Source organism: Crotalus tigris, unplaced genomic scaffold, assembly GCF_016545835.1.
Source record: "Crotalus tigris isolate CLP2741 ecotype Arizona unplaced genomic scaffold, ASM1654583v1 scf7180000018818.712119, whole genome shotgun sequence".
Classification (NCBI taxonomy): Eukaryota; Metazoa; Chordata; class Lepidosauria; order Squamata; family Viperidae; genus Crotalus; species Crotalus tigris.
The window spans coordinates 645,563-669,088 of record NW_024097211.1 but is presented as its reverse complement, the minus strand read 5'-3'; the positions used below and the strand labels follow the sequence as shown (position 1 = coordinate 669,088).

At 39.8% G+C, this 23,526-nt stretch overlaps 1 protein-coding gene across 3 annotated transcripts in view; it reads left to right on the top strand.

The window, feature by feature from the left end:
- The window catches only part of CCDC170 (coiled-coil domain containing 170), a 60,656-nt gene that overhangs the window by 11,535 nt on the left and 25,595 nt on the right, over nucleotides 1–23,526 (top strand). For all 3 annotated transcript variants that reach the window (XM_039356329.1, XM_039356328.1, XM_039356330.1), the window contains exons 3-5: nucleotides 4,003–4,259; nucleotides 12,302–12,446; nucleotides 17,778–17,963. In XM_039356329.1, coding sequence (XP_039212263.1) covers nucleotides 4,003–4,259; nucleotides 12,302–12,446; nucleotides 17,778–17,963 — 588 coding nt within the window. The remainder of the gene's footprint in view (nucleotides 1–4,002; nucleotides 4,260–12,301; nucleotides 12,447–17,777; nucleotides 17,964–23,526) is intronic.

Sequence of the window (23,526 nt, the reverse complement as noted above, 5' to 3'; positions counted from 1 at the left end):
TTATTTCTTGTTCCTCTATCACAATAGTCCACTGATTTCCTCCTTCTCATAAGTGTTTTGAATTTGACTTGTGTAACACTCAGAAATATCTTGCATGTTCTGCATCTGTGAAGTTTATAGTTCCTTTCCCTTCTTTGCTTCTTACATATATTTTATAACCTGCTTCAATAGTGAGATGGGTGGCATATAAATTTAATAAATGTGTACCATTAGCCTCTTCCAATGGCAGATTTGCAATGGGTTTTTCTTTGGTAGCTCACCCGTACTCAAGGAAAGAACATGACAAAATGCTTCACCTGTTGCCACCAACATGTTTTCTTACTAATTGTGGCATACAGCTAAACAAGGGTTGCATAATGAGGTTTGTTTTATTTGCATGGTTTTACTAAATAATTTCCAATACAGTTTTTAAAACACACAGCTGTGACGGCTTGGTTTTAAAAATGAATAGAATGATCCCAAAATTAATATTATTAGTTTTTGTATGTGTGAGTGAATTTTCTACTTAGAATATTTCTGAGACTTCTGGCTGGACAGAAAGATACCCTGCTCTGAAAAGTATAGGAACATTAAGCAGCAGGCATTAAAGCAGTATTTTAAAGCAGAGCTCCCCAACCTTTTGGGCACCAGGGACTGGTTCCGTGAAGAAAGGTTTTTCCACGGACCGGGGGGGGCATGGTTTTGTGTACTTCCTGCATCTCGTGGATGGGGCTTTGCTTGTTTGTGCGAACTGGTTGCTGGCATGCTGTGGCCCAGTACTGGTCAATGGACCGGGGGTTGGGGACCCCTATTTCACAGAAATGAATTCAGCATTCTCAGTAATCAGCTTAAAACAAATTTCCAGTCCTTCAAACTGAACCAAAAGCTTTACGGTATGCATTGTGACGTCTGAGCTAGTCCTTACTTTCAGATATATTTGTTTTGGTTTGGAGTGCTAGTACAGTTTCAACAGCGACTCTTCTTCCATTTGGTCCTTTTTTGATAGACGAGCCTTGTACTGTAATGTTCTTGTGCCACAGCCCAATCTTATGCAAATAATGTCTTCACAACTTCTCTTGGCCTTATACCTAGATCAGTGGTTCTCAACCTGTGGGTCGGGACCCCATTTGGGGTCGAACGACCATTTCACGGGGGTCGCCAAACAAGGCTGTCCGCCATTTTTCCCCCTTTTTCTTTGGCCACGCCCCTGGCACCCGGTGATGTATAAGTGGTTGGGGGGGTCACCACAACATGGGGAACTGTATTATGGGGTCGCGGCATTAGAAAGGTTGAGAACCACTGACCTAGATTCATGGATCTGTAGCCTAACAGAAGGACACATTAATGTGCCCATCATGTTGAGGAGTGGAATCCTAGCCATCACAAAAGTAATACTGCATAAGAAAAGAGTTCTGAAGTTTCTTAAGTTGGCTCTTTAAAAAAAAAAAGATCTAGACTATTTCTGAAAGAACAAGTGCTGCGAAGGATTGGTTCCTTGTCTAGGTTTTTTGTTTGTATGATTTTTGTCTGTGTGATATTTTGAACATTATACTAATTCCTAGATTTACTGCATGAGTCATTAATTGTGCATTATGTATGCAGTTGTTCTTGGCAGACTCTTAATTCATTTAATTAATGTGAGAGTCAAAAGCAATTATCATTTTTTATTTCATTCTGTTAACAGCTCCCAAAATTTCAAAGAGAAAATGTAGCTTTCAACATAAAGCAAATGTTTATTATTTGTTTTCAAGCTTTTCAAACTCCCGCCTTTGCCAATTCTGTTAATTTCTGTAAACAATATATTCATTTATTGCCCAGAATAATGTTTAATTGCTTATGTTGTGAAATACAAGGAGTTTGTTATATCTTTGTTTCTAGTTCCCTTTTTAAATCTATTTTTGAACTGGACTTTGTTTGATTACACACACACACAAACACACATATGTCACAGTTATATATTTAATTCATTTTCATTATAGTTTCAGAAAACAACCCTTATCGCTAATTCTTGGCCCTGATCCAGACAGTCCAATAAGAGATAAGCCTCAGCTTATGGTTGAGCAACCATTTGAAGTTGCGAATGAACTGCAGCACCGCTGCAGTCATGTGATCACCTTTGCCCATCTGGCTTCTGCATTCCGTGGCCCTTGTTACGATAGGTTACCTGTGTGGTCTACTTGCTTCCACTGCTGACTAAGCCTGACCAGCCTGGCCTTTCGCAAGGCAGTTGCTAGCTACACGGGGTTTTCTTCTCAAGGTTGCACATCGTGGTTTCCTTGTGAGACCTGGAGAAGATGACCTCATGGGGCACCTGCCATTCCCCAAATAGTGCATCCTGTTCTTGTGATGCTTTGGAAGACTTCAGAAGCTTTCCAAACATTTTCTGAAGGATCACGAGAATATAGCGCACTGTTTGGAGGACAGCACATTTGAGAATAGTGTGCATGGCCTCATGAAGAAGGCCTAGCACGACCAGCACTGCATTACAGAAAGCAGGCCAGGCATGTCTAGTCAACAGCAGGAGGAAGATGGCAAAGGTCAGCTGGGTGTGGTAGACTCTGTGGAGTGCAGGGCAAGAAAGTAGCTGGGGTTCTTTGCTTATGGTACTGGAGTGGCTGGCCATGGTGTGGTGAGGCTCCTCAGCAGTGGGGCTGCCTGCACTGTGATTAAAGTAGAGGTGAAAACAATTTGTTTTTACCTATTTCCAAAAAGTTATGATGTCTTCCTTTCTCTTCCTGATGCTTATCCATCTTAATTATTTAATTAATTGATTTACCACCCATTTCCAAAATTTCTAATGACTGACAATAAAAAAAAGTATTAAAGGAACCATTCCAACAAAAAACCAACTCCTCCCCAATAATGATAAATTCTAATAACCATGAAAAAAAATGAAATCCTATGTGCTCCAATGCATTCTGGCATTCATAATGTGCTTTTCTTTGGGCCCAGATTTTGTGGGAGCTTTGAGAATAGTCCTGAGTCCTGAAAAAGACTTTAAGGTTTGAGTAGATTCACAAAGAAGACACTTAGTTTTCCACTAAGGTTTCTATCAGAATCTATTTACTATGAAGAGCTACTTTTATAAGAAAATAGTTATTCAGATTGCTTGTCCTTGTTGTTGTTGTTGTTAATTGTGAAGTCGTGTCCGACCCATCGCGACCCCATGGACAATGTTCCTCCAGGTCTTCCTGTCCTCTACCATCTTCTGGAGTCCATTTAAGCTCACGCCTACTGCATCAGTGACTCCATCCAGCCACCTCATTCTCTGTCATCCCGTTCTTTTATTGCCCTCAATCTTTCCCAGCATTAGGCCCTTCTCCAGTGAGTCCTTCCTTCTCATTAGGTGGCCAAAGTACTTGAGTTTCAACTTCAGGATCTGGGCTTCTAAAGAGCAATCACGGTTGATCTCCTCACTTTTCCTTCTACATTTTATCTATTCAGTCTGATAATTGTGCTCTTTAATCACATTTGAAATATTTAAGGAACATATAAGGAACGGTTGCTAGAATTGGGTATGTCTAGTTTAACGAAGAGAAGGACAAGGGGGGACATGATAGCAGTGTTCCAATATCTCAGGGGCTGCCATAAAGAAGAGGGAATTAAGCTATTCTCCAAAGCACCTGAAGGCAGGACAAGAAGCAACGGGTGGAAAGTAATCAAGGAGAGAAACAACCTAGAACTAAGGAGAAACTTCCTGACAGTTAGAACAATTAATCAGTGGAACAGCTTGCCTCCAGAAGCAGTAAATGCTCCAACACTGGAAGTTTTTAAGAAGAGACTGGACAGCCATTTGTCCGAAATGGTGTAGGGTTTCCTGCCCGAGCAGGGGGTTGGACTAGATGACCTCCAAGGTCCCTTCCAACTTTACTACTATTATTATTATTATAAGTGAAAATTCAATTGCTTGAGCAATACATGGGATGCCCGCGTTATAATGCTATTAATCTGCCTTTGCAAGAAAAATACAACCAAGTAATATTTTTATTCCTATTATATTTTATTACCTATTTTTATTTATAGATTCTAGAACTTAAATCCAGAACAGCCTCGCAGGAAGTAGCTATACAAGAATTCAAAGCCGAAATTGGGGGCTATAAGGAGAATGATGCTCGCCAATCTTCTCTCCTTTCTTCCATGCAACACAAATTCCAAGAACTTGAGAAGGAATCAGGCACAATTGCCGTTTCCAAACATCAGGCAGAGCTAAAATCACAGGCTATTCTCCAGGAGAACTTGGAGCTAAAGGAGAAAATCCATGAACAAGAAGAGCAGATCAGGTAAGAACAGCAGGAGACACTACCTTTTAATATAAAATAATTGCCATGGAGCAGTAAAAACAGTACTTGTTATGATTGTTAAGTGAGGCTGCTGGGCTGAAATAGTTGAACTCGTTTTCATACATACATACATACATACATACATACATACATACATACATACTGAGTTTGAAAGTATTGCGTGTATTTTATATTTGTATTGTATATTTGTAACTCCTCAACCCTTCAGAATTGCACAAGAGAAATTTTAGCTAAATGAAACAAACTGAAACTTGAGTTTCAACCCAGGTCATTAAAAAAAAAAAAGCCATTTGGATTTGCTTTGTTTCTCTGATGGCAGTGGGAGATATCTCATTACTGAGGAAAGGAAGTATTTTATTGTGATATAAAAGTCTCTTTCAAGGCACCGTATGTTGCATCATGAGCACCTGTTTAGTATTAGTTACATTTCTGATGTAAGGTACGAGATTTAGGTTTGGAGACTTTTATTTAACTTCTTTGAATACTCTCCTCTTGTTCTGTTCTCAGGGCTTTTTAAATGGAAAATTTTGAACTATTTACAGTCATGAGAAACTTAGATGGAGTGGGAAAATAAAAAGGGATTTGGGGAGAGTAGGGAACTCCCATTTCCTTATTGCTACATTGAGGTCAGTATGTAACTGACTCCTCCTTTCAGTGATTCGGTCTTTTCTCACACCTCATTAATTTGTATGCTTGAGAATCCCACAGAGGGCATTTTAATTTTTTGGAATGACACCTGCCTCTGCAGCGGACAGTAGGGTCTACCCCACGCTGGGCGAGGAGTTCTTGAAGTTGAAGTCCACATCTTAAAGTTGTCAAGTGTTTGAGAAACACTGCTCTAGCAATGCAATTGAAATTATCCAAATTATCCGGAATCTTTAGAGCAGTGGTTCTCAACCTTTTTAATGCCGCGACCCCCAACCGGTCATAAGTCGAGGACTACTCAACCGGTCATAAGTCGAGGACTACTCAACTGGTGCAGCACCGTTTGCAGAATGGGACTTTTGGCGGGCTCAGCAGGGCAGATACAGCCTGGACAATTCATATTGGCTTTTGAAAGCCAATAGAATTAGACTCTATTCAAGAGAGTCTATTCTATTGGCTTTCAAAAGCCAATAGAATAAAAGGGAGTAGCACAGCTAAGGAAAAGGGGGAAAAAATGGTGGACTGCGTTGTTTGGCGACCCCCGTGAAATGGTCGTTTGACCCCAAATGGGGTCCCGACCCACAGGTTGAGAACCACTGCTTTAGAGCCCTGCCTATTGGAAAAAATGGTTGGGTCATGAACTTGTAAGAATTTGCAATAGTATTTGATTCATTTATTCTCTTCCTTTTGTTAACTTAGTGTCCTCTCCTCTCTCCCCCTCCCCTCCCCCCTCCCCCCTCTCTCTCCTCTCTCTCTCTCTCTCTCTCTCTGAACACATCCAGTTAGGGGACTAAGTATCTCACAAGGAGATAGTCTGATGGGCTATTCCTTGTCTGGCTAACTAGGGACAGCAATCTGATTATGCTATGCAGAAAACCTGTTCCAACCAAACCAGCTGCTTTCATTCCTCCAAGGATCTCTTCTGGGCAGTTATTTCAGCAGTAAACCATAGAGGCAGTGATCTTCCTGAATATGAAACAGCTTTTATTCTCCCCTTCCCAGCTAGGGAAGTTATTGGATATGAAATCACACCTCATTAATCCTTGTAGACCTGACTGAGCATAATGAGAGCGGTAAGGGCAGCACATATAACACCGCTGTTGCATGAGTTGCATTGGTTACCAGTTTGCTTCCGGATCCCAATTCAAGGTTTTGGTTATTACCTTTAAAGCCCTATATGGCATGGGTCCAAGGTATCTGAGGAGTTGTCTCACTGCAATGGGGCTATCCCACACCACACACACCAGCAAAAGAGGCTAACTACCAACCCCATCTGCTAAGGAATTCTGGCAGGGAGAGTCAAGGAGAAAAGCCTTTTCTGTTGTGGCCCCATCCCCGTGGAACACTGTACCACCAGAGGTGAGAACTGCTCCCACCTTTTTGGCCTTTCAGAAGGGTATTAAAACTTGGTTTTGCCAATTAGCTTGGGGCTCTGGGGGGACATTTACCACTGCAGGTGGTTGATAGGGTGAGCAGACCTCATCCCCGTGCCCTCTGTCTCTTACGCCTGGTTTCTTTTGTATAATTTTAAATTTTTATTATAATAAATTTTAAATCTGTAAGTCACCCAGTGACACAGGGGAGATGGGTGGCATAAAAATGAAACAGATGATAGATAGATAGATAGAGTTCCAGCACCATCCCATGAGAAGAAAGCATGAGCTGGATATATGTTCTTAAACATGAGAAAAGGGGTGAAAGTAATATGTGATCAGTTCCAGGAGGAAGGTCACACCAGAAGACTTATCAAGGATATAGTTGTCCAGGAAGGCTCAGAGAAGTACAAGAGCCTTCTAGTAAATCTAGGTGTATTTCTTTCTCCCTCCCTCCCTCCCTCCCTCCCTCCCTCTCTCTCTCTCTCTCTCTCTCTCTCACACACACACACACACACACACACAGAGAGAGAGAGAGAGAGAGAGAGAGAGAGAGAGAGAGAGAGAGAGAGAGAGAGAGAGTACAAAGGAAGAGAAGATAGTCCAGGCTTTTCTTCTGAATCCAAAAGAACGGCAGGTCTCTTTTTCTTCTACACCTAGCAAGTCCAAAAGTTATCTCCTAAGAAATCTAAGGGTGACCAGAAGAATACAAATCTGTAACAAGTCAGGGATCTTCCCGTTCATTATTTTCATGCTCAGCAAGTCTCGTTAACTCTGATTTAAAATTGCATTACAGTTTGGTGGCCATACAAAAGGAAAGAATCAACCTCTAATCAGTCTTTTCTCTGCCATTTTTTTTTGTAACTTTGCTACACTGAGTTACAGTCCTTATGTGTGCAAAGCAAGCCTGAGATGGAAAAAATAATAATCCAGATGCTTAACCAAGAGTTAAGGAAGTTCCTGGGGAGTGAGATATCCCTTTTCCTGGATGATTTGACAAAAGTGTCGAAACCTAAATGGGCAATGCTTGCTCAGAACAAATGAATATATAAGCTGGTTAACATGGCCTACTTCCTGTGTAACAAAGTCATGGAGCTTTCAAGTTGTATTGGTAGATGTTCTGGAGTTATTCTTGTGTTTCCTGCAGTCATCCCTCCAGAAAGAGGAGGAAGCCCCAAATAGTTTTAGATAAGATAAGATAACCTTTATTGTCATTTTTATACTGTGGGCACAATGGCACACATAAAAAATGAAATTTAGTTGCCCACTCTCAAAGTGAAACACTACATGACACACACTAAACATACTATGAACAACATATGTATAGACCCACTTCCCTACATATACGTAGCAAATAAATATTAAATATTGTCCATCTTGAATATATAACGGAAGGAGGAAGCTTGAGAGTTCGCAAGGTTAATGCTGTATGGAATGAAACTCAAGACTTCAAGGAAAGCCTGTGTGGCATCAACTTCAAACTGGCTTAACGTATGGGCAAAAAAATCTACCAGTCTGCAGCCTAAACCAGTGCGCTCACAAAAATTTCTTATGCAAAATCCTTTATGGCTGATTCTTTGCTTGATATTATTTAATTTGGCACAATGGCTATTAACATTCTGACCAGAAGTTGTATTTGGCTGAGGAACTGTGAGATAAACCCATATTTATCTGTCAGATTAGCAAGTTCTTCCTTTATGGAAACTATCAATGAGTTTTTGAATATAGTGCACATTGAGACAGCAGATTGTTAATCCATACTCCCATCCAGAATATAAAACACAAGTCCAGATTCCTTCAATCTTTTAACTCCTTATAGGATTAAACCTCTGGATAACAAGGTGAAATTCAAGAATTATAGTCAAAATCTCTGCTCCTCCCTCCTCTGCTTATGTTTGGAAATGCACTAAGATATACAACTCTGTATGATGCCAAAGCAGTCCATGGAGCAATAAGCAACCTTCTCCTAGACTTCGCACACATTTACCTGCAAATCATTTAAAATCAGTGGGCAGAAGATACAAATTCAAAGGATCATTCACTGGAATTTGTTCTCCAGTTGCCAGATTTCTCTAGTCAAGTTTCTGCTACTTTAGATCTCTGCTACTTGATTTGGCAGATGTTTCAAAAACATGGCTTATTTAGATAAGAATTATTACTGCAGACAAGACTTCAGCCAAGAAAAATACTTGATTGTCTACTGTCAATTTGCCAGTTCCTCTTGTATCTATGAAAGTTGAAACCCCTAGTTCTTCCCCCTCCCCATAAATTAATGGACTCTCGGGACAGTGCTTGGTGGCCTTGAAGTTGCCAGTTGTGCTTATAACTAGTGTAAGAACTCCTGGCTCTCGGCTTGACACTCCATCATCTTGTCTTCCATTCCTTTCTCCCTGTGTCAAAACACGTCTGGAAATACTTGGTGTCTGTTCCCTGTCCCAACTTCAACTAGACAGAATGGAGTGCTTCCTCTCTCCGCATCACTATGGCCCAATTGTGAAAATCTCACACATTCATATTTCTCTATCCACCAGTTTTGGATGTTGCTTTGCCTGTCTCCCTCATCTGTTATGTAAAGTTTCTCCTCTCCCTGTCACCCTCGCATCAGAACTGCTAGTAGCTGTAAAAACATTATGGCATGGCCTTTCCAGTTTCTTGGATTTGTGAAAATACTTAGAATGAAACTGCCAACAGATGTTAGGACATATTGGAGCAGCATTGTTCTTGTGGTGAAGGACAAGCAGGTTGATGGCTACATAATCCTGAATACTTTGTCCCATTATGACCCACCTCGCCAGAAACTTTGTCTCCCATTCCATCCAGACTGTTTCAGCTGGGAGACTCTGGAGGCAGGAAGATAGATTCCTGGATTCACCAAGCATTTGTACTCAGTAACAAGACTTGTATTGATGACCTTCCAAATCAACATATCCCTTTCCTTAGGAACAGGAGGGAGAATTGCAACCCAACAGCCAGCTGTACATTCTTCTTGCTTGAGGGAAGAAATACTGACTCTCTGCTATAATAGCAGGCCAGCTGGACTTTTGGCTTATTTAAACTACAGGATTTTTGGTGGTCTCTTGTCTGAGTAGATATCACATCCAGTGTGTTTTCCTAGTCCCTTCTATTGCTCTGCCAAGCATTTACCAACCAAATCAACTGATCTGTTGTAATTCCTCTTCTTCTCTGAGGGCCATACAATACTATTTAATTTCCCTCCCTAATCTTCCATCAGTCAAGAGTTTAGACATACAGTTGTCATGGATCCCATTTTGAAGATTGCTTATCTTATTCCATGCTGAAGCTACCTTCTAAATCAGAGAGTGCTTCCTTCTACATCAGCCATGTTTATCAGTCCCGAGGGATGTCCTCCATCTTCCCTTACATAGAGGCACCCAGTTTATGGTCCATTTTTGGAGGACTTTTTCCCCCAAATGTTACTTTGGAGCAACGTGGTTTGTGTGTTTGTATGTGTGTGTGTGTGTGTTTTATTACATACACACATACACATACATATACATATAACCTGACTGCTATCTCAACTTACAACACAAGTAAGCCCCAATTTTCTGTTGTTAAGTGAAGCAGTTATTAAATGAGTTTTGCCCTATTTTACAACCTTTCTTGCAACTGTAGCCAAGAGAATTCCTGCTGTTGTCAAGTTAGTAACACGTTTGTTAAGTGAATCTAGCTTCCCCGTTGACTTTGCTTTTCCGAAAGTCGCAGAAAATGATCACATGACCCTGGGACACTGCCATAAATATGAGTCAGTTGTCAAGCATCTAAATTTTGATTATGTAACCATGTGGATGCTGCAATGATCGTAAATGTGAAAATCCATCATAAGTCACCTTTTTCAGTACTGTTGTAACTTTGAACAGTCACTAAACAAACAGTTGTAAGTTGAGGACGATCTGTAGTCTGAGCATCAATAATGTAAATTGCCTGGCAGAAGCTACAATGTTGAAGTGTGCAAGGGAAAAGATGTATTTTTTACCCATATGAAAAGCATATGTATAACTTCCTTAGATGGAACCTCAGCTGGGCTCTTTTGACACTTAGGAGGAACTTTTTAAATCTATGACTAATGATCTCATAAACCGTTAGGATTAAAGACGGCTTTACAGCTTGCTGAAATTTCTCTTAGATAAGTTGCATAGTTGGAACCACTTTCTGCTAATTTCCACTTGTGTATTTTTCATAATGATGAAGTGGTTCTTAGGCCAGTTTTCTCCTTCATTCCAGTGTTGCTGCTTAGAACTCAAGAAATTTCTCTTCTTCAGTCTGCTTTCATCAGTCTGACCTTCAGGAGCATGCCCGATATAAGTGGGTTTTTGATAGCAGACTTTGCTCTTATTTGGACAGGACAATTTCAATTGCAGAAATCTTTGCTTGGTAAAGCTATCGAGTGAAATGGGGGGGGGGGGAGAGAAAGGCTTATTTTTCCATGGACAGGAAGAATGCATAGAGAAAGCATACAAGGCTCTAGGGAACAATTTCTTCTTGGAGGAACAGTTACTGTGTGCAGCACTTTTATGTTCATTAACTTGTTTTAATGGTGGGCAAGCTTGATCATCAGCTTTCTTTGAGCTCTATAATATCGGTTGGTATAATTTTATTTTGGTTGCATTTGGGAGAAGATCCTGCAGATGTTAACTGAAATAGTATTGTAGATTCTAGGCCAGTGATGGTGAACCTTTTGGAGACCGAGTGCCCAAAAACCGCCTCGCCCTTGCCCTGTCTCCGTGTCTCCTGCCCACAGGGCCACCCACCACCTCCATGGCCCACCACAGCAGATCGCCCAGGAGGCCCAGCAGTGTCATGGCGGCCACGCCCTCTGTCCGCGCCCTGCAGCATCATCTACACGCGATGGAGCATGAGGGCGGAGTCTTTGCCCAGCTGCCATGTCCTTGGCTGTGCTGCTTTGTACCGGCTGCACTCAGAGTGAGTCTCCTCCAGGGGGGCTGCTGGTGAGGAGGGGGCCACGGGGGGGTGGCGGGGCTGGGGCGACAGCGTGCATGCCCACAGAGAGGGCTCTGAGTGCCGCCTCTGGCACCTGTGCCATAGGTTCGCCATCACTGTTCTAGGCTCTCACTCATGATACCTTACTGTTTTTCAATCCTATTTATTGATGGTATGTATAACAATCCTGACAGTACAATTAATTAGTTAATAATAAATACTATATGAATGAAACGTATCATATTCTAAGTTACATATAATTGATTATATGGATACGCCGCATATATTTTATATCAACATTTATAAAAGGATGCTTTTCTATATATGTACAGCATTTTTGCACTTTTATTATGATTTTTGTTTAGAAAGAAAATTCATTACTGTTTATTGGTGTTCTCTGAGTCCCATGAAATATATTTTCTAATTTGAAAATAGTATTTTTACTGTAAACAGAGATTCATTTTGACTAGGACCCCTTTCAGGGAGAGACTATTCCCCAGACCAGAACAGAAAAGGAAGATCAACCTTGACCAGCACACAAGTTTTTTTAGAATAGAAAGGGAAAAAAAGGAAGTATAATCTCTCTCTCTCTCTCTCTCTCTCTCTCTCTCTCTCTCTCTCTCTCTCTCTCTCTCTCCCTCCCTCCCTCCCTCCCTCCCTCCCTCCCTCCCCCCTCTCTCCCCCTCCCTCCCTCCCTCCCTCCCTCTGTATGAATTTGATCTTGACTCCTGACAACTGCCCAAACTAATCCTTGCAGTTTTCTTGGAAACTCACAGTCTCTTGGTTTCTAGTCTGATGGTTTAACTACTACACCAAACTGGTTCTTATTCCACTATCTATTCTCTTACGTATTCACAGTTGAGGATATGATTAATTAAATCCGCAGCAATATGTGGTAGATATTTGCTTAGCTAAGTTAATGAAATTATGTATTCTTGGTCTGACATAATGGTATCGTGTTAATCACAGTTGATATAAACCACGATAACATTATATTTTTCTTATGTATAAGATTATTTCTGCTTTGTTTTGAATCCTAATTAGAAAATATTTGAATAAATCTGAAGAAAGCAAATCCTACGCATCTAAGATCAGCAGAGAACAAAATGAATTCATTGCACAACTTTGTCATCTTCTGGAGATGGACATAAGAGGAAACGAAGAATCACCAGAACGTCTGCTCTCCAAGGTTTTCTTTTAAAAATTATATAATAATAAAATGTGCCTCTTCAAAGTAAGCTGCAGAAATAGTAGCAAAGCACCTAAAGACATCTATAATACGAGTGGAGTCTTGTGAATTAAATAGGATGTCAGATCTTCCTTCTGGGACTTTTTATTAAAATCTATTTCCACTCTGGGCTGTATTGTAGCCTCTCATGTGGGCCCTTACTATAAAAATGTTATAAATGTTGTTTTAATAAAACGCAGTATTAACCTGAAAACATCATGGGGCCAGCTGAAAGATAATAAAAAGCTAGGAAGGATAAAAATGAAATCTTCAGCGGCAGCTTAAAGCTGCCAGAGAGAAGGTGTTATTAGGGAAGAGAGTTTTATAGTCCTAGCAGTGTTGATGTGCATTCTTCCAGTCCTCAGGTGAGCAGAACAATATATCTGCATAATTTGCACTCTCCTATACTGAGCTCTAATTTACCCCAGTAATAAAACTTGTGAATGATCTTGTCCTTATACTTTACGAGCAGCAATCAAGAGATTCCCTTGGCTTCGTGTCCCCTTCCATCTGTGTCAGCGGCCAGCAGGAAAAAGCTTCACACTGTTTGCTCTCCTGTAAGCGTGGTGGAGTGGGCTTAGGTAAATGGAAGCACTGGGGAAGTGCTGGGGATGAGGCAAAGTCTGCATCATGAAGACAGGTCCTGTGGAAATAATTATGGGACATATTTGTGCTGCAGTTAATGTAATGTAGGCTGCATTAACAGAGGGATAGAATCAAGATCACGTGAAGTATTAATACCACTCTTCAGTGCCTTGGTAAGGCCACACTTGGAATACTGCATCCAGTTTTGGTCACCACGATGTAAAAAAGATGCTGAGACTCTAGAAAGAGTACAGAGAAGAGCAACAAAGATGATTAGGGGACTGGAGGCTAAAACATATAAGGAACGGTTGCTAGAATTGGGTATGTCTAGTTTAACGAAGAGAAGGACAAGGGGGGACATGATAGCAGTATTCCAATATCTCAGGGGCTGCCACAAAGAAGAGGGAATCAAGCTATTTTCCAAAGCACCTGAAGGCAGGACAAGAAGCAACGGGTGGAAACTAATCAAGGAGAGAAGCAACCTAGAACTAAGGAGAAACTTCCTGACAGTGAGAACAATTAATCAGTGGAACAGCCTGCCTCCAGAAGCAGTAAATGCTCCAACACTGAAAGTTTTTAAGAAGAGACTGGACAGCCATTTGTCCGAAATGGTGTAGGGTTTCCTGCCTGAGCAGGGGGCTGGACTAGATGACCTCCAAGGTCCCTTCCAACTTTACTACTATTACTATTACTAAAGTGAGGCTAAACCATAAAGGGCCTACCTCTGGTACTGAACAAGTCCCATCTCAGGTATAATTCAGATGAATATGGCATAATTTAATCCAAGATTATTCCAGGGGCATCTGCCTGCCACTATCCCCAAATAATAAGTGTAGAGATCACATAACTGAGTTTTGATGTTACATTGCTTGTCTGTCTTCTGCTTTCTTGGTAAGGTAGTAGAACTGTATTCAAAAATAAATTTTCATGAACAGATAGTACAGCTTACAAGTCTTTTTCTTTCAAGAGTTACACCAATCCAACCCTTTCTCCATGTGCAATTGTAGACCTATTGTCAGAGTAGTCCTCTCCCCTGTCCCTAGCTGTCAATTGCCTGTTCTCTTAGCAACCTTTCTTTCTGGAAGTGATTTGTAAGCCTTTATTCTGAATCCAGAGGAGCAATACAGGTAGTCATCGACTTACAGCTATTTATTTAGTGCAGGGGTTCTCAACCTTGGCAACTTGAAGACTTGTGGACTTCAACTTCCAGAATTCCTCAGCCAGCTTTGCTGGCTGAGGAATTCTGGGAATTGAAGTCCACAAGTCTTCAAGTTGCTAAGGTTGAGAACCCCTGATTTAGTGATTGTTCAAAGTTACAATAGCACTGAAAAAAAGTGACTTACAAAGGTTTTTCACACTTACAACCGTGCAGCATTCCCAAGGTCACATGACAAAATTTAAGCGCTTGGCAACTGGCATGCATTTTATGACAGATGCAGCATCCCAGGGTCATGTGATCATCTTTTGTGATCTTCTGACAAGCAAAGTCCAGGAGGAAGCCAGATTCACTTAACATCTGTGTTACTTACTTAACAGCCACACTGATTCACTTAACAAATGAGCCAAGACAAGCGGCAAAACGGGGCAAAATTCATTTAACTCTCTTGCTTAGCAACAGAAGTTTTGGGATCAATTGTGGTCGTAAGTGAAGGACTACCTGTAAAATACCTTTCCTGATGGAGCCATTCTTACTATCTGGGCAGGTGTGTATATGCCCAGGGAATAAAAACACATTCTCACCCGATTCAGGACCTTAAATGCTAGAACCTGCACTTTGAATTAGCCTTGTAAATAATGCAAAATTGGTATTATATGATCAACCCAGATAGTTCCCATATACATTCTGAGTTATGTACCAGTCTACAGCTTTAATTTGTTTTCAGCTCTTCAAAATAAATAGTAATCTGGTCTGGATGTAGCCAATTTATGTCAACTGCAGCCAGCTTTTTTTTTTTTTCTTTAAATAAGGCTGCAGCTCCTAAATTCAACCAAGTTGGTTGGGAGCTCAAATTTTCAATATGAGCAGAAGTATCTTCAGCCTGTTTCCCTTTTGTGCCAGATCTTGGTTGCAGAAAGTCAAATAACTGTGATGGCAGCAGAGAAATATGGAACACTGAACTGTTTGCTGCTGTCTATGCTGTGGTCTGGAGTTCTGCAGCCAAGATCTGTTAGCTCTAGTTTGCTTCATCTTTGGGGACAATCTCTTTTGAAATTGACTGTAGACTTCCACCCAGATCAGAATTTCTATCGACCCATAGAATGTCTTGTCTTAGCTACTTGTACTTTTTGGGAAATTTTTCTTGAAGTCTACTGAACGTGTCTTTATTTTTATCCAGTTGTTGACAATGCATCAGAGAGAGGGAGTGTTAAATCACAGAAAGCTTTTTTATTATTTCTTGACATCCCAAATCAGTCTCTTCAGGATTGATGAAACCAGAAACTAGGGACAGCAGGGGACAGTCTAAAAGCAAACTGCCTAGAGTTGCCCCAAACAGCAAGATGGATGATATATACATTTAATAATAACAAAATAAATCAAATAAATAAAAGCAACTATTCACCACTATTGCACACCTTCTCTTTAACATATTTAATAATTGTTACTCTTCCACCTGGGCATTCAGTAAAGCTTTAACACATCAGTAAGATTTTATAGTTTGTGAACAAATCTAAGACAATCAGGAAAAAAAACACACAGCTCATACATTGTAATCATAGGAAATATTAAGTGGGCAGAAGGCATCATGTTAAGACTCTCATTTTCAATGGATTACATTCAATATAACAGCTGTAAGAAAATCAGATAAAGAACAAATTAAAATATTATGATAAATACTAATACTTTAGTCAGTACTAGCGTTACTATTATAATTATCATAAATAAACCATTACAAGTGGTGAGTCTGGAAAAAAAAACCTAGCTAGCAGACAGCTTTGGTTTCAAAGATGTACTAAAAAAAAAAAGGATGTAATTATGGCAATAAGACAAGAAATGAAGACAATAACTGGGACCATGCATAATGCCATAAAGCCTTAATGTGGTTTTGTGGCTTAGCATGCTGTAAAAACCAGCCATTGTGGTTTGTAAACCAGAGTTTGTAGCTTAACACAATGGGTGACCCTAGTCAATTGTGGCGGATACAACAGATCAATATTTTCTGAGCCCTGCCTTGGCCTGCTGGGGTGTCCCATGGCATGTTCAGTGTAGCTTAATGCCTACTTTTGATCTAGACCAGGGGTAGGCAACCTTGGCTCTTTTATGCTGGCTCAGGAATTCTGGGAGTTGAAGTTCATGAGTCATTAAAGAGCCAAGGTTGCCTACCCCTGATCTAGACTGCAAGGGATGACAAAAGGAATGATTCAGACTCTAGTTTTACTGTTCTACCAGACAAAATCTAGATTACCTTTTGAGTCCGAGCTATAACTATGCAGTTGTCTAGCCTAAAATGTATCTTAATAGATACATTTTATTTTACTCTTGAGTCCCCTCTCAAGAGGATACTTAGAAAACTGTCTTCTTCATATGAGGAGGAAGAGATGAGTTTTGTTACCTCTTGCACAAAGACCACTTGGTTCCTGTGGTCTTCATGCAAGAGGATTGAAGCCTGTTGCTCTCACTTACTGGTACACACTTCTCATACACCGGTTGCCAGAAAAGTTGTCGTTCACCCGTGGGTGCAAGCTATTGGTTTCTAATCTCTGATCTGTTATTTTAAACCATTTTCTCCACGTTTTAATTACAAGCGGTAGAAAATTCTAACCAGATCTGCATTAGAACCACTTTGGTATCTTATGCATTGTAAGTTTTTCCCCAAAAGCAGTTTCTTTTCCTTGGTGGGAAGATATTAATGAATGTACTGTGGTATCTGTTGCATTATCAGGCAATCAAATGGTATATACTGTGGTGTAGGGCTGTAACAGTAGAAGTAAGATTCCCAGGTGGTTTATTCTTTGTGTTCTTAGGGTGCACACAAAGTACTATCTTCTTATCTTGCTTTGCTTTACTTTATTTTGGATCTGGTAATTATATGAGCAGCTGTTCAAGGAATATAGGCTTCCCAATAAAGATTGTGGGTTAATCACAGCTGTGCGCTTGTGTCCATATGCACTGACAAATAGCCTGTGGTGGAGGGGGATCTGTGATTTCCTGCTTGTAGATCTCACTTCCTCCTCTGGAAGCCAGAGAAGAATGTTTCTTATCATTAAAACCAGTCCCACTGGTGAGAGTGATATCATACCTATAATGGAAGTTGCACAACTGGAACTTGGAAAATGAAAAATGCAAAAATGATCATAAAAACAGTTTGGACGAAATGGAATATTGGGGGAGAAATAATGTTGGGGGTTGGAGACTGGAAAATGTGGTGTAAAAATGAACTAAATTTGCAACAGCAACATACTGTAAATGCAAGTGAAGATGATTCCCCAGGTCCTAATAGCAAGCAAAGCATCTATTTTATAAACTAATAGGGATTCTCCTGCATCTCTAGACAAGGAAGTCTAGATTAAATTCTATCATCAAGGTGAAAGTATTAACATGTGGCCACAGAGGACAGTGCAGACACTAAAATGCTCAATTTCAAATCTCCCTTTTAATGGTACAACTGAAATACTACGAAACAAAACTATTTAACTGATGGTTTAGTGACACTGAAAACAACATTAAATTATCCGTTTGAACACCATATCTCACTTTGGTGCTTCCAGATCCGCGGAATGCGTAAAGAAAATGACATGCTAAAAGAACAAATAGATACCTTCAGAGAGACCGTAACAATTCATGAGATGGAACTGAAAGCCAACAGAGAAACCATCATGAGGCTTGTCTCAGAAGTGAACAAGGAGCAAAAAAAAGCAGCAGCTTGCTCTCAAGACATGGAAAAGCTAAGTGATGTATGTCTTTTAGTGCATCTTTGTGACCTTGGGGCTTTCTTTATATGTGAGGTGTTGTTTAATTGTTTGTGCACTCAGTCTGCCATAACAATGGGTGTGAATTCCCTGTAAAGTCTATTCCAAAATGTTTTCTGAGGTCTTGCCTAGATAAGAGTACTAGCGATCTGGGATCAGAACTATCTTTTTTTTTCATTTTCACAATTATTGAAATGTACAGGAGCCTCTTATTCAAATTGGGACTACAGCATTGGTGATGTGGATCAACTTTCCCCATTTTTTTCCTTTTCTTTGCGTCATCCATCAGATAGCTGCTTTTCAGTATTGGGGGATGGTTACCAGTAAGCCAAAGTTAGACAAATTGATGTCCTCCTGACATTTTAGCTCCCTTCAGATCCAACCATCCAATCCCTTGTGCTCGGAGACAAGGAATTGAGGGAGCTGAGGTCTAACTGGGTATTTAATTTGGCATTCACACAAAAAGTTTTTCCCAAATTTTCTGAAATGTTTATCCTATACTGTCAATTCTTTCTGCAGCTGAATTTGTAAAATTACAAATCCAAACTGTTCAGTAAAAGCAATGGAAGTTGGAGGCAACTTTGACCTCAAAGTAATGTAAATTAAAAAAAATCACATATAATAGGTTCATTCATATGTGCAAAACACTCAGTGTTTCATTAAAGATGTATCCTCATAATAAAACCTCCATCTCATGGTTGGTCTTCTGCTGAAGAAGGCTACTGTTGGACTAAGGATGTTTTAGTATAATGCTTTCCACCTTGAGCCAGCAGAAGACCCAGCAAGCAGACATATAAGTCCCATGGAGGAGCCTTCAGAAGATGGCAATCTGTTGCACTCCAGGTGGCTCACTGCATGGTTTCCTCCTCTTATCCAACCACTGCCCTGAAATCTTTCCGTGTTGTAATGTGTGTAAGCAGCAACACCACCCAGCCCCATTGTCAGGCATAGTAAATGTAGGCTGTGAAGGCAGCACTCAAGTATGGGAGTCTGTGCCTCCATGGCCATTCTTGCTAAGATTGACAGAGGGACTAGGTATTTCATGGACACTGCCTGACTATCCTGATTTTTGTTGTTTGGATATGGGGATATTGACCTTATGAAAAACTTAGCCAGGGGTCTTCCAGGAGGTTGATATTCTCATTGTGACCGAAAACTGATGGCTGCACTGGATTGCAAGGTAGCCTCTGATCCTTGTTGTGCACAAGGGATGACATTTCCCTGAAGGACTTTTTTCCTCCAAAGGTTGGAGTCACATACTGTACCAGTTTTTAAAAAGTTGTGTCCATAGCAAAGTCAAGGCATCAATCAAAGGATTGTTTTTTATAACAAATTTTATTAATTTTTCAAATTTTAACAACCAAGTAATTAGGAAGCAGCGTGGTGATAGGGTAATCAATAATCCAATAACAAAGTAATACATAGATATCTCAGTTTACATCAATAAAGATTCTCTCTCTATTTCCCTTAAATATTATATCACATTCATATTAGTACATTTCTAACTAAAATTCAATCAATCTATACATTTATCAATAACATTTTATTTATACATATCCAAATCCTGTTTTTAGGTTTTATTTAATTCCAATTATTATATTCCAATTTAGTCTTTTATAACCAATATTTATAATTTGGATAGGTTTAGTTTCCCTCATTTCATTATAAACTAATTCTCATGACTAAAATACAACTATTATTCCAAAATTTAAACTCTTTCTTTATTTACCAATATATTCTATTTCTCATCCTAATAATTCCTTATATACTAATAATATATCTCTCATTATCACAAATCCATTTCCCTATAACCATTAAGACTATAATCTATCAGGTTATTTTAATTTCCCTTATTAATCTAAATCCTAAATATTAAATCAGTCGATATCTCTAAGATCAGTCAAAATCTCTACAACGAAGCTGCTTAGCCCTCCAATGAATTTTTAAATCCCATTTTTAAATCTAACTGTGGCTTTCTTTTTATGCCAGGCAGGCTTCCATACCAGTGCCCTTAAATCCTCCAATGTGTCTCCCTTCATTCTCACGCATGTTGCTTGAATCAAGGGAGAGCATCCAATTATCAGTTTTTCAACGGAACTGGCCCTTTTGTAGTTATTAGATAATAGTTCAAATCTCGATATTTGGTTTGAAATGCTTGTCATCAATTCAGTCTGGTCTTCTTTTTTCTGGGTGAAGCAAAGAGCCATATCCAATGTTGTAGTTGTTGTTTGGTCATCCAAGTTGTCTAGGTTCCCAATCTGGTATGTCTGTAGATCAGATCCTGTTGCTTTTGGAGTTACAGGTATTTTAGTTGACATCAGTATCTGTTTATCAAAGTTTTCAATAAGTTGTACATGCTGTTCAGTAGGGTCCTCTTTGATGTTAAATTGTTCCTCTTCTATTGTTTTTTGGCTAATAAGTTGAACAGTTGGGGTCTGGGATTCAATCTGTAGTTTTGTGAAAATATCTTCGGCTTTCACTTGAGATTTTATTAGCTCAGTGGCTTCAAGGATTTTTTGAAGTATAAGTTTCTAATTAAGCTGTGGGTGGATTCCCTCCGTTTCCATGGTGATTAGCGATAGTCTTTTAGTGGAGGCTATGTTTAGTAAAGATCAGCCAATGTCCACCTCCATGCTTTTAAAATTGTTTTCACCACCCAGCTGTTTCCCAATCTTATCTTTTTTTGCTAGTACAGCGGTTCTCAACCTATGGGTCACGACCCTATTTGGGATCGATCGACCATTTTTTGGGGGTCGCCAAAGGCGGTGATCCACCATTTTTTGCGGCGCCGCGCACGCGTGCCGTGCGCAGGGGCGCCACCGCGCATGCGCGTCGTGCATGGGGGGCGCCGTGCACGCATGCCACGCATGGGCCCGTCGCGCATGTGCGTCGCGTATGGGGGCGGTGCTACGCATGCGCACCGCGCATGGGGCCCCGCCCCCCATGTGCGCGCCGCCGCGCATGCGCAGAACGTTTGTGTGACGGGGTCGCCGTCACACAAACGTTGAGAAGCACTGTGCTAGTATGAAGGCCAAATCAAAAGAGTCAACAAGCCTCACAACTGAAAAAAAAGAAAAAAGATTCCATTTGCTATGTTAGTTTTCGCCACAAGATGTCCCCCTTCGACCACAAAATCCTTTCCCAGACGCCAATTAGCTGAAAAAAGAGGATATTTTCCAAAGTTAATGATTAGAGAAATAATAAGTCTCAGTGGTTGGATCTTTTAAAGTCCCGAAGGTATCCAAAAGTCAAAATTCCATTTATTTAGTTATTAAAATTATTTATTCTTTTCTTTCCTTCAATGTTTAAATTCCCAAGTATAGAAACGCCGCTGCGTTAACAATGGGGAAGAGATTTAAAAAGGTTTTCACAGGAAGATAATTAGAGTAACAAAGAGGAAAAGAAGGGTCTCACCCGAATCTTCCACAATGCTTCGCTGTGCTTAGATGTAAGTTTGACTTTCGGCTGCTGCGACTAAGTGAGCGGCCATGTTAATGGCCGCTCTTTTCTTGCTCAGTCCTGAGGAGTTGCTGCAGATCAAACGGAGAGGCTGCCACCCCTCCGTGATCTGGAGAAGTCCTCCCCAACGGTGGTCGCCCCTCCAGGGCGACTTTCGACCCTTTCCAGGGTCTTCCGAAGAAGGAAAACCAGACGGCGGGGAGATCGATCTCACTGCGCGTCCACCAGTGCCGTAAACTGGAACCAGAAGTCAATCAAAGGACTGTTAATGAAACCTTGATACTTTTATCTTTGGTTAAGACGGAGCTTCTGTAGGAGCTGAACATTCCAATGAATTTAGATTTTGCCAAAGCCTTTAAAATCTCATCTGAACTCAGCGGAATACAGAAACATGTAAAGTATTGGAAATTAACCTAAAGAACTCAAAGATACCTTTCTTTTTGGGGAGACAATGTTGCTAATTATTTCATTTATGAAATCCCCTTCCTGATAGTTGGATTTGGATTGATGCTGGTGTGTAGATAGAGCAGAGGTAGAAAAGGCTTTCTCTTCTTCAAGTTTGCTTTTCAGCACAAGTCCTGAAAAGTGATCAGGATAGTTGATACCCCTGTTTACAGGAACTGTCGAGCACTTAAGAATTCTTTTAAAGTGTGGCATTTTGGACTATAGGTTTTGTACATATACAGCATCTGACAAGTATGTCTGGGCGCCAGATGGATAAAACCACAATGGAAAAGACGGCAATGACTTTACTACAAACGTGAACATTTTGTTTTATTTTGTTTTTGCCATTAACCTTTTATGAGGCATTGCAAACTTAAACAGATGTTAATATACAATGTGTGAGTTTCTCCTCACACAACTGTCATTTGCTTATTGATGAACTGTACTTTCTGTTTTGTTATAAGATAAAAATGTATGTTTTTGTGGACAGAAATGATATGCCTTGGTAAACTGCGTTAGATTATATTATATTATAGTGTATATCGGAGGTGGTGATCCTTTGAGAGCTGTATGCAACGAAATTTCATTTTGATGTATGCCTATTGGTGTCCTTTCAAAGTGACAAAAAAGTTATTATTATTATATTATTATTATTAGTTGGGCTGGGGTGATAACTGAGCCTGTTCTATTGTGTTGGGGAATATTTATTTCCGGTGTTAGCTATCAATATACAGTTACGATTTGTTATACTGATTTTACATTTTTTGATTTTTTGATTTTTTTGGTTATTATTAATATATACCACCTAGATGCATAAATTAAGAGTTTGGAATTCTTATATATTATATAAACAGAGAACATTTTTTTCTAAAGGATTGCTTTAAAAAGACACTTTTATGTTTTTATTATGTCTCAAAATGCAGACTGGTGTCACAACTACATCTTATAACAACAAAGCTAGCCTGTGGTAGAAGACTATCCTTTTTAAGCAAGTAACACACTTTGTACATAATTAACATTGTACATGCAATAGATCTGGTAGCTGGAAGAATTCTGTCCATATCTGAAACTTATAGACACTTGAAAACATCTAATAATGAGACACAAGGTTGCAAGTGACAACCCTTAGCATCCAAGTCAGAAAAAAAGTGAGACTTTATTCACAAAGTGATTTGCAAAGTAGCACAGTGAGTGTTTCAATAGTCCTCCAATCAGTTCAGTAAAGAAGATACAACAGTGCTCAGATTTATGGGCCAATCAACTCAACTTTTTTACAAAGATGCTCAGGATTTCTTCATCTACAAAATGGATAGAATTAGAATTAGAATTCTTATATTATTTTGTTGCTTTAGAACTTTTAATCAAGACTTTCCATTTTTTAATCAGATCTTCTGTTTAACTCCCCTGTTGGTTTGATGCATTAGTTTTGCTGCTTTTTTTTCCTTGCAAAGTTTTAAAATGTTTGAAAAAACATTTATCTGTTCAAAAAACATAAAACTCCTTCAGCTTCATATGGTATTTCTTTCAATCTTATCACGTTGCTCCTTAATTAATTTCCCCTTTGTAAGTGCTTCAAATTACAATGCCAAGAACTATGTTGTAATGCTTTATCAAAGAAAAAAAACAGCATATTCTGGAATGCTTA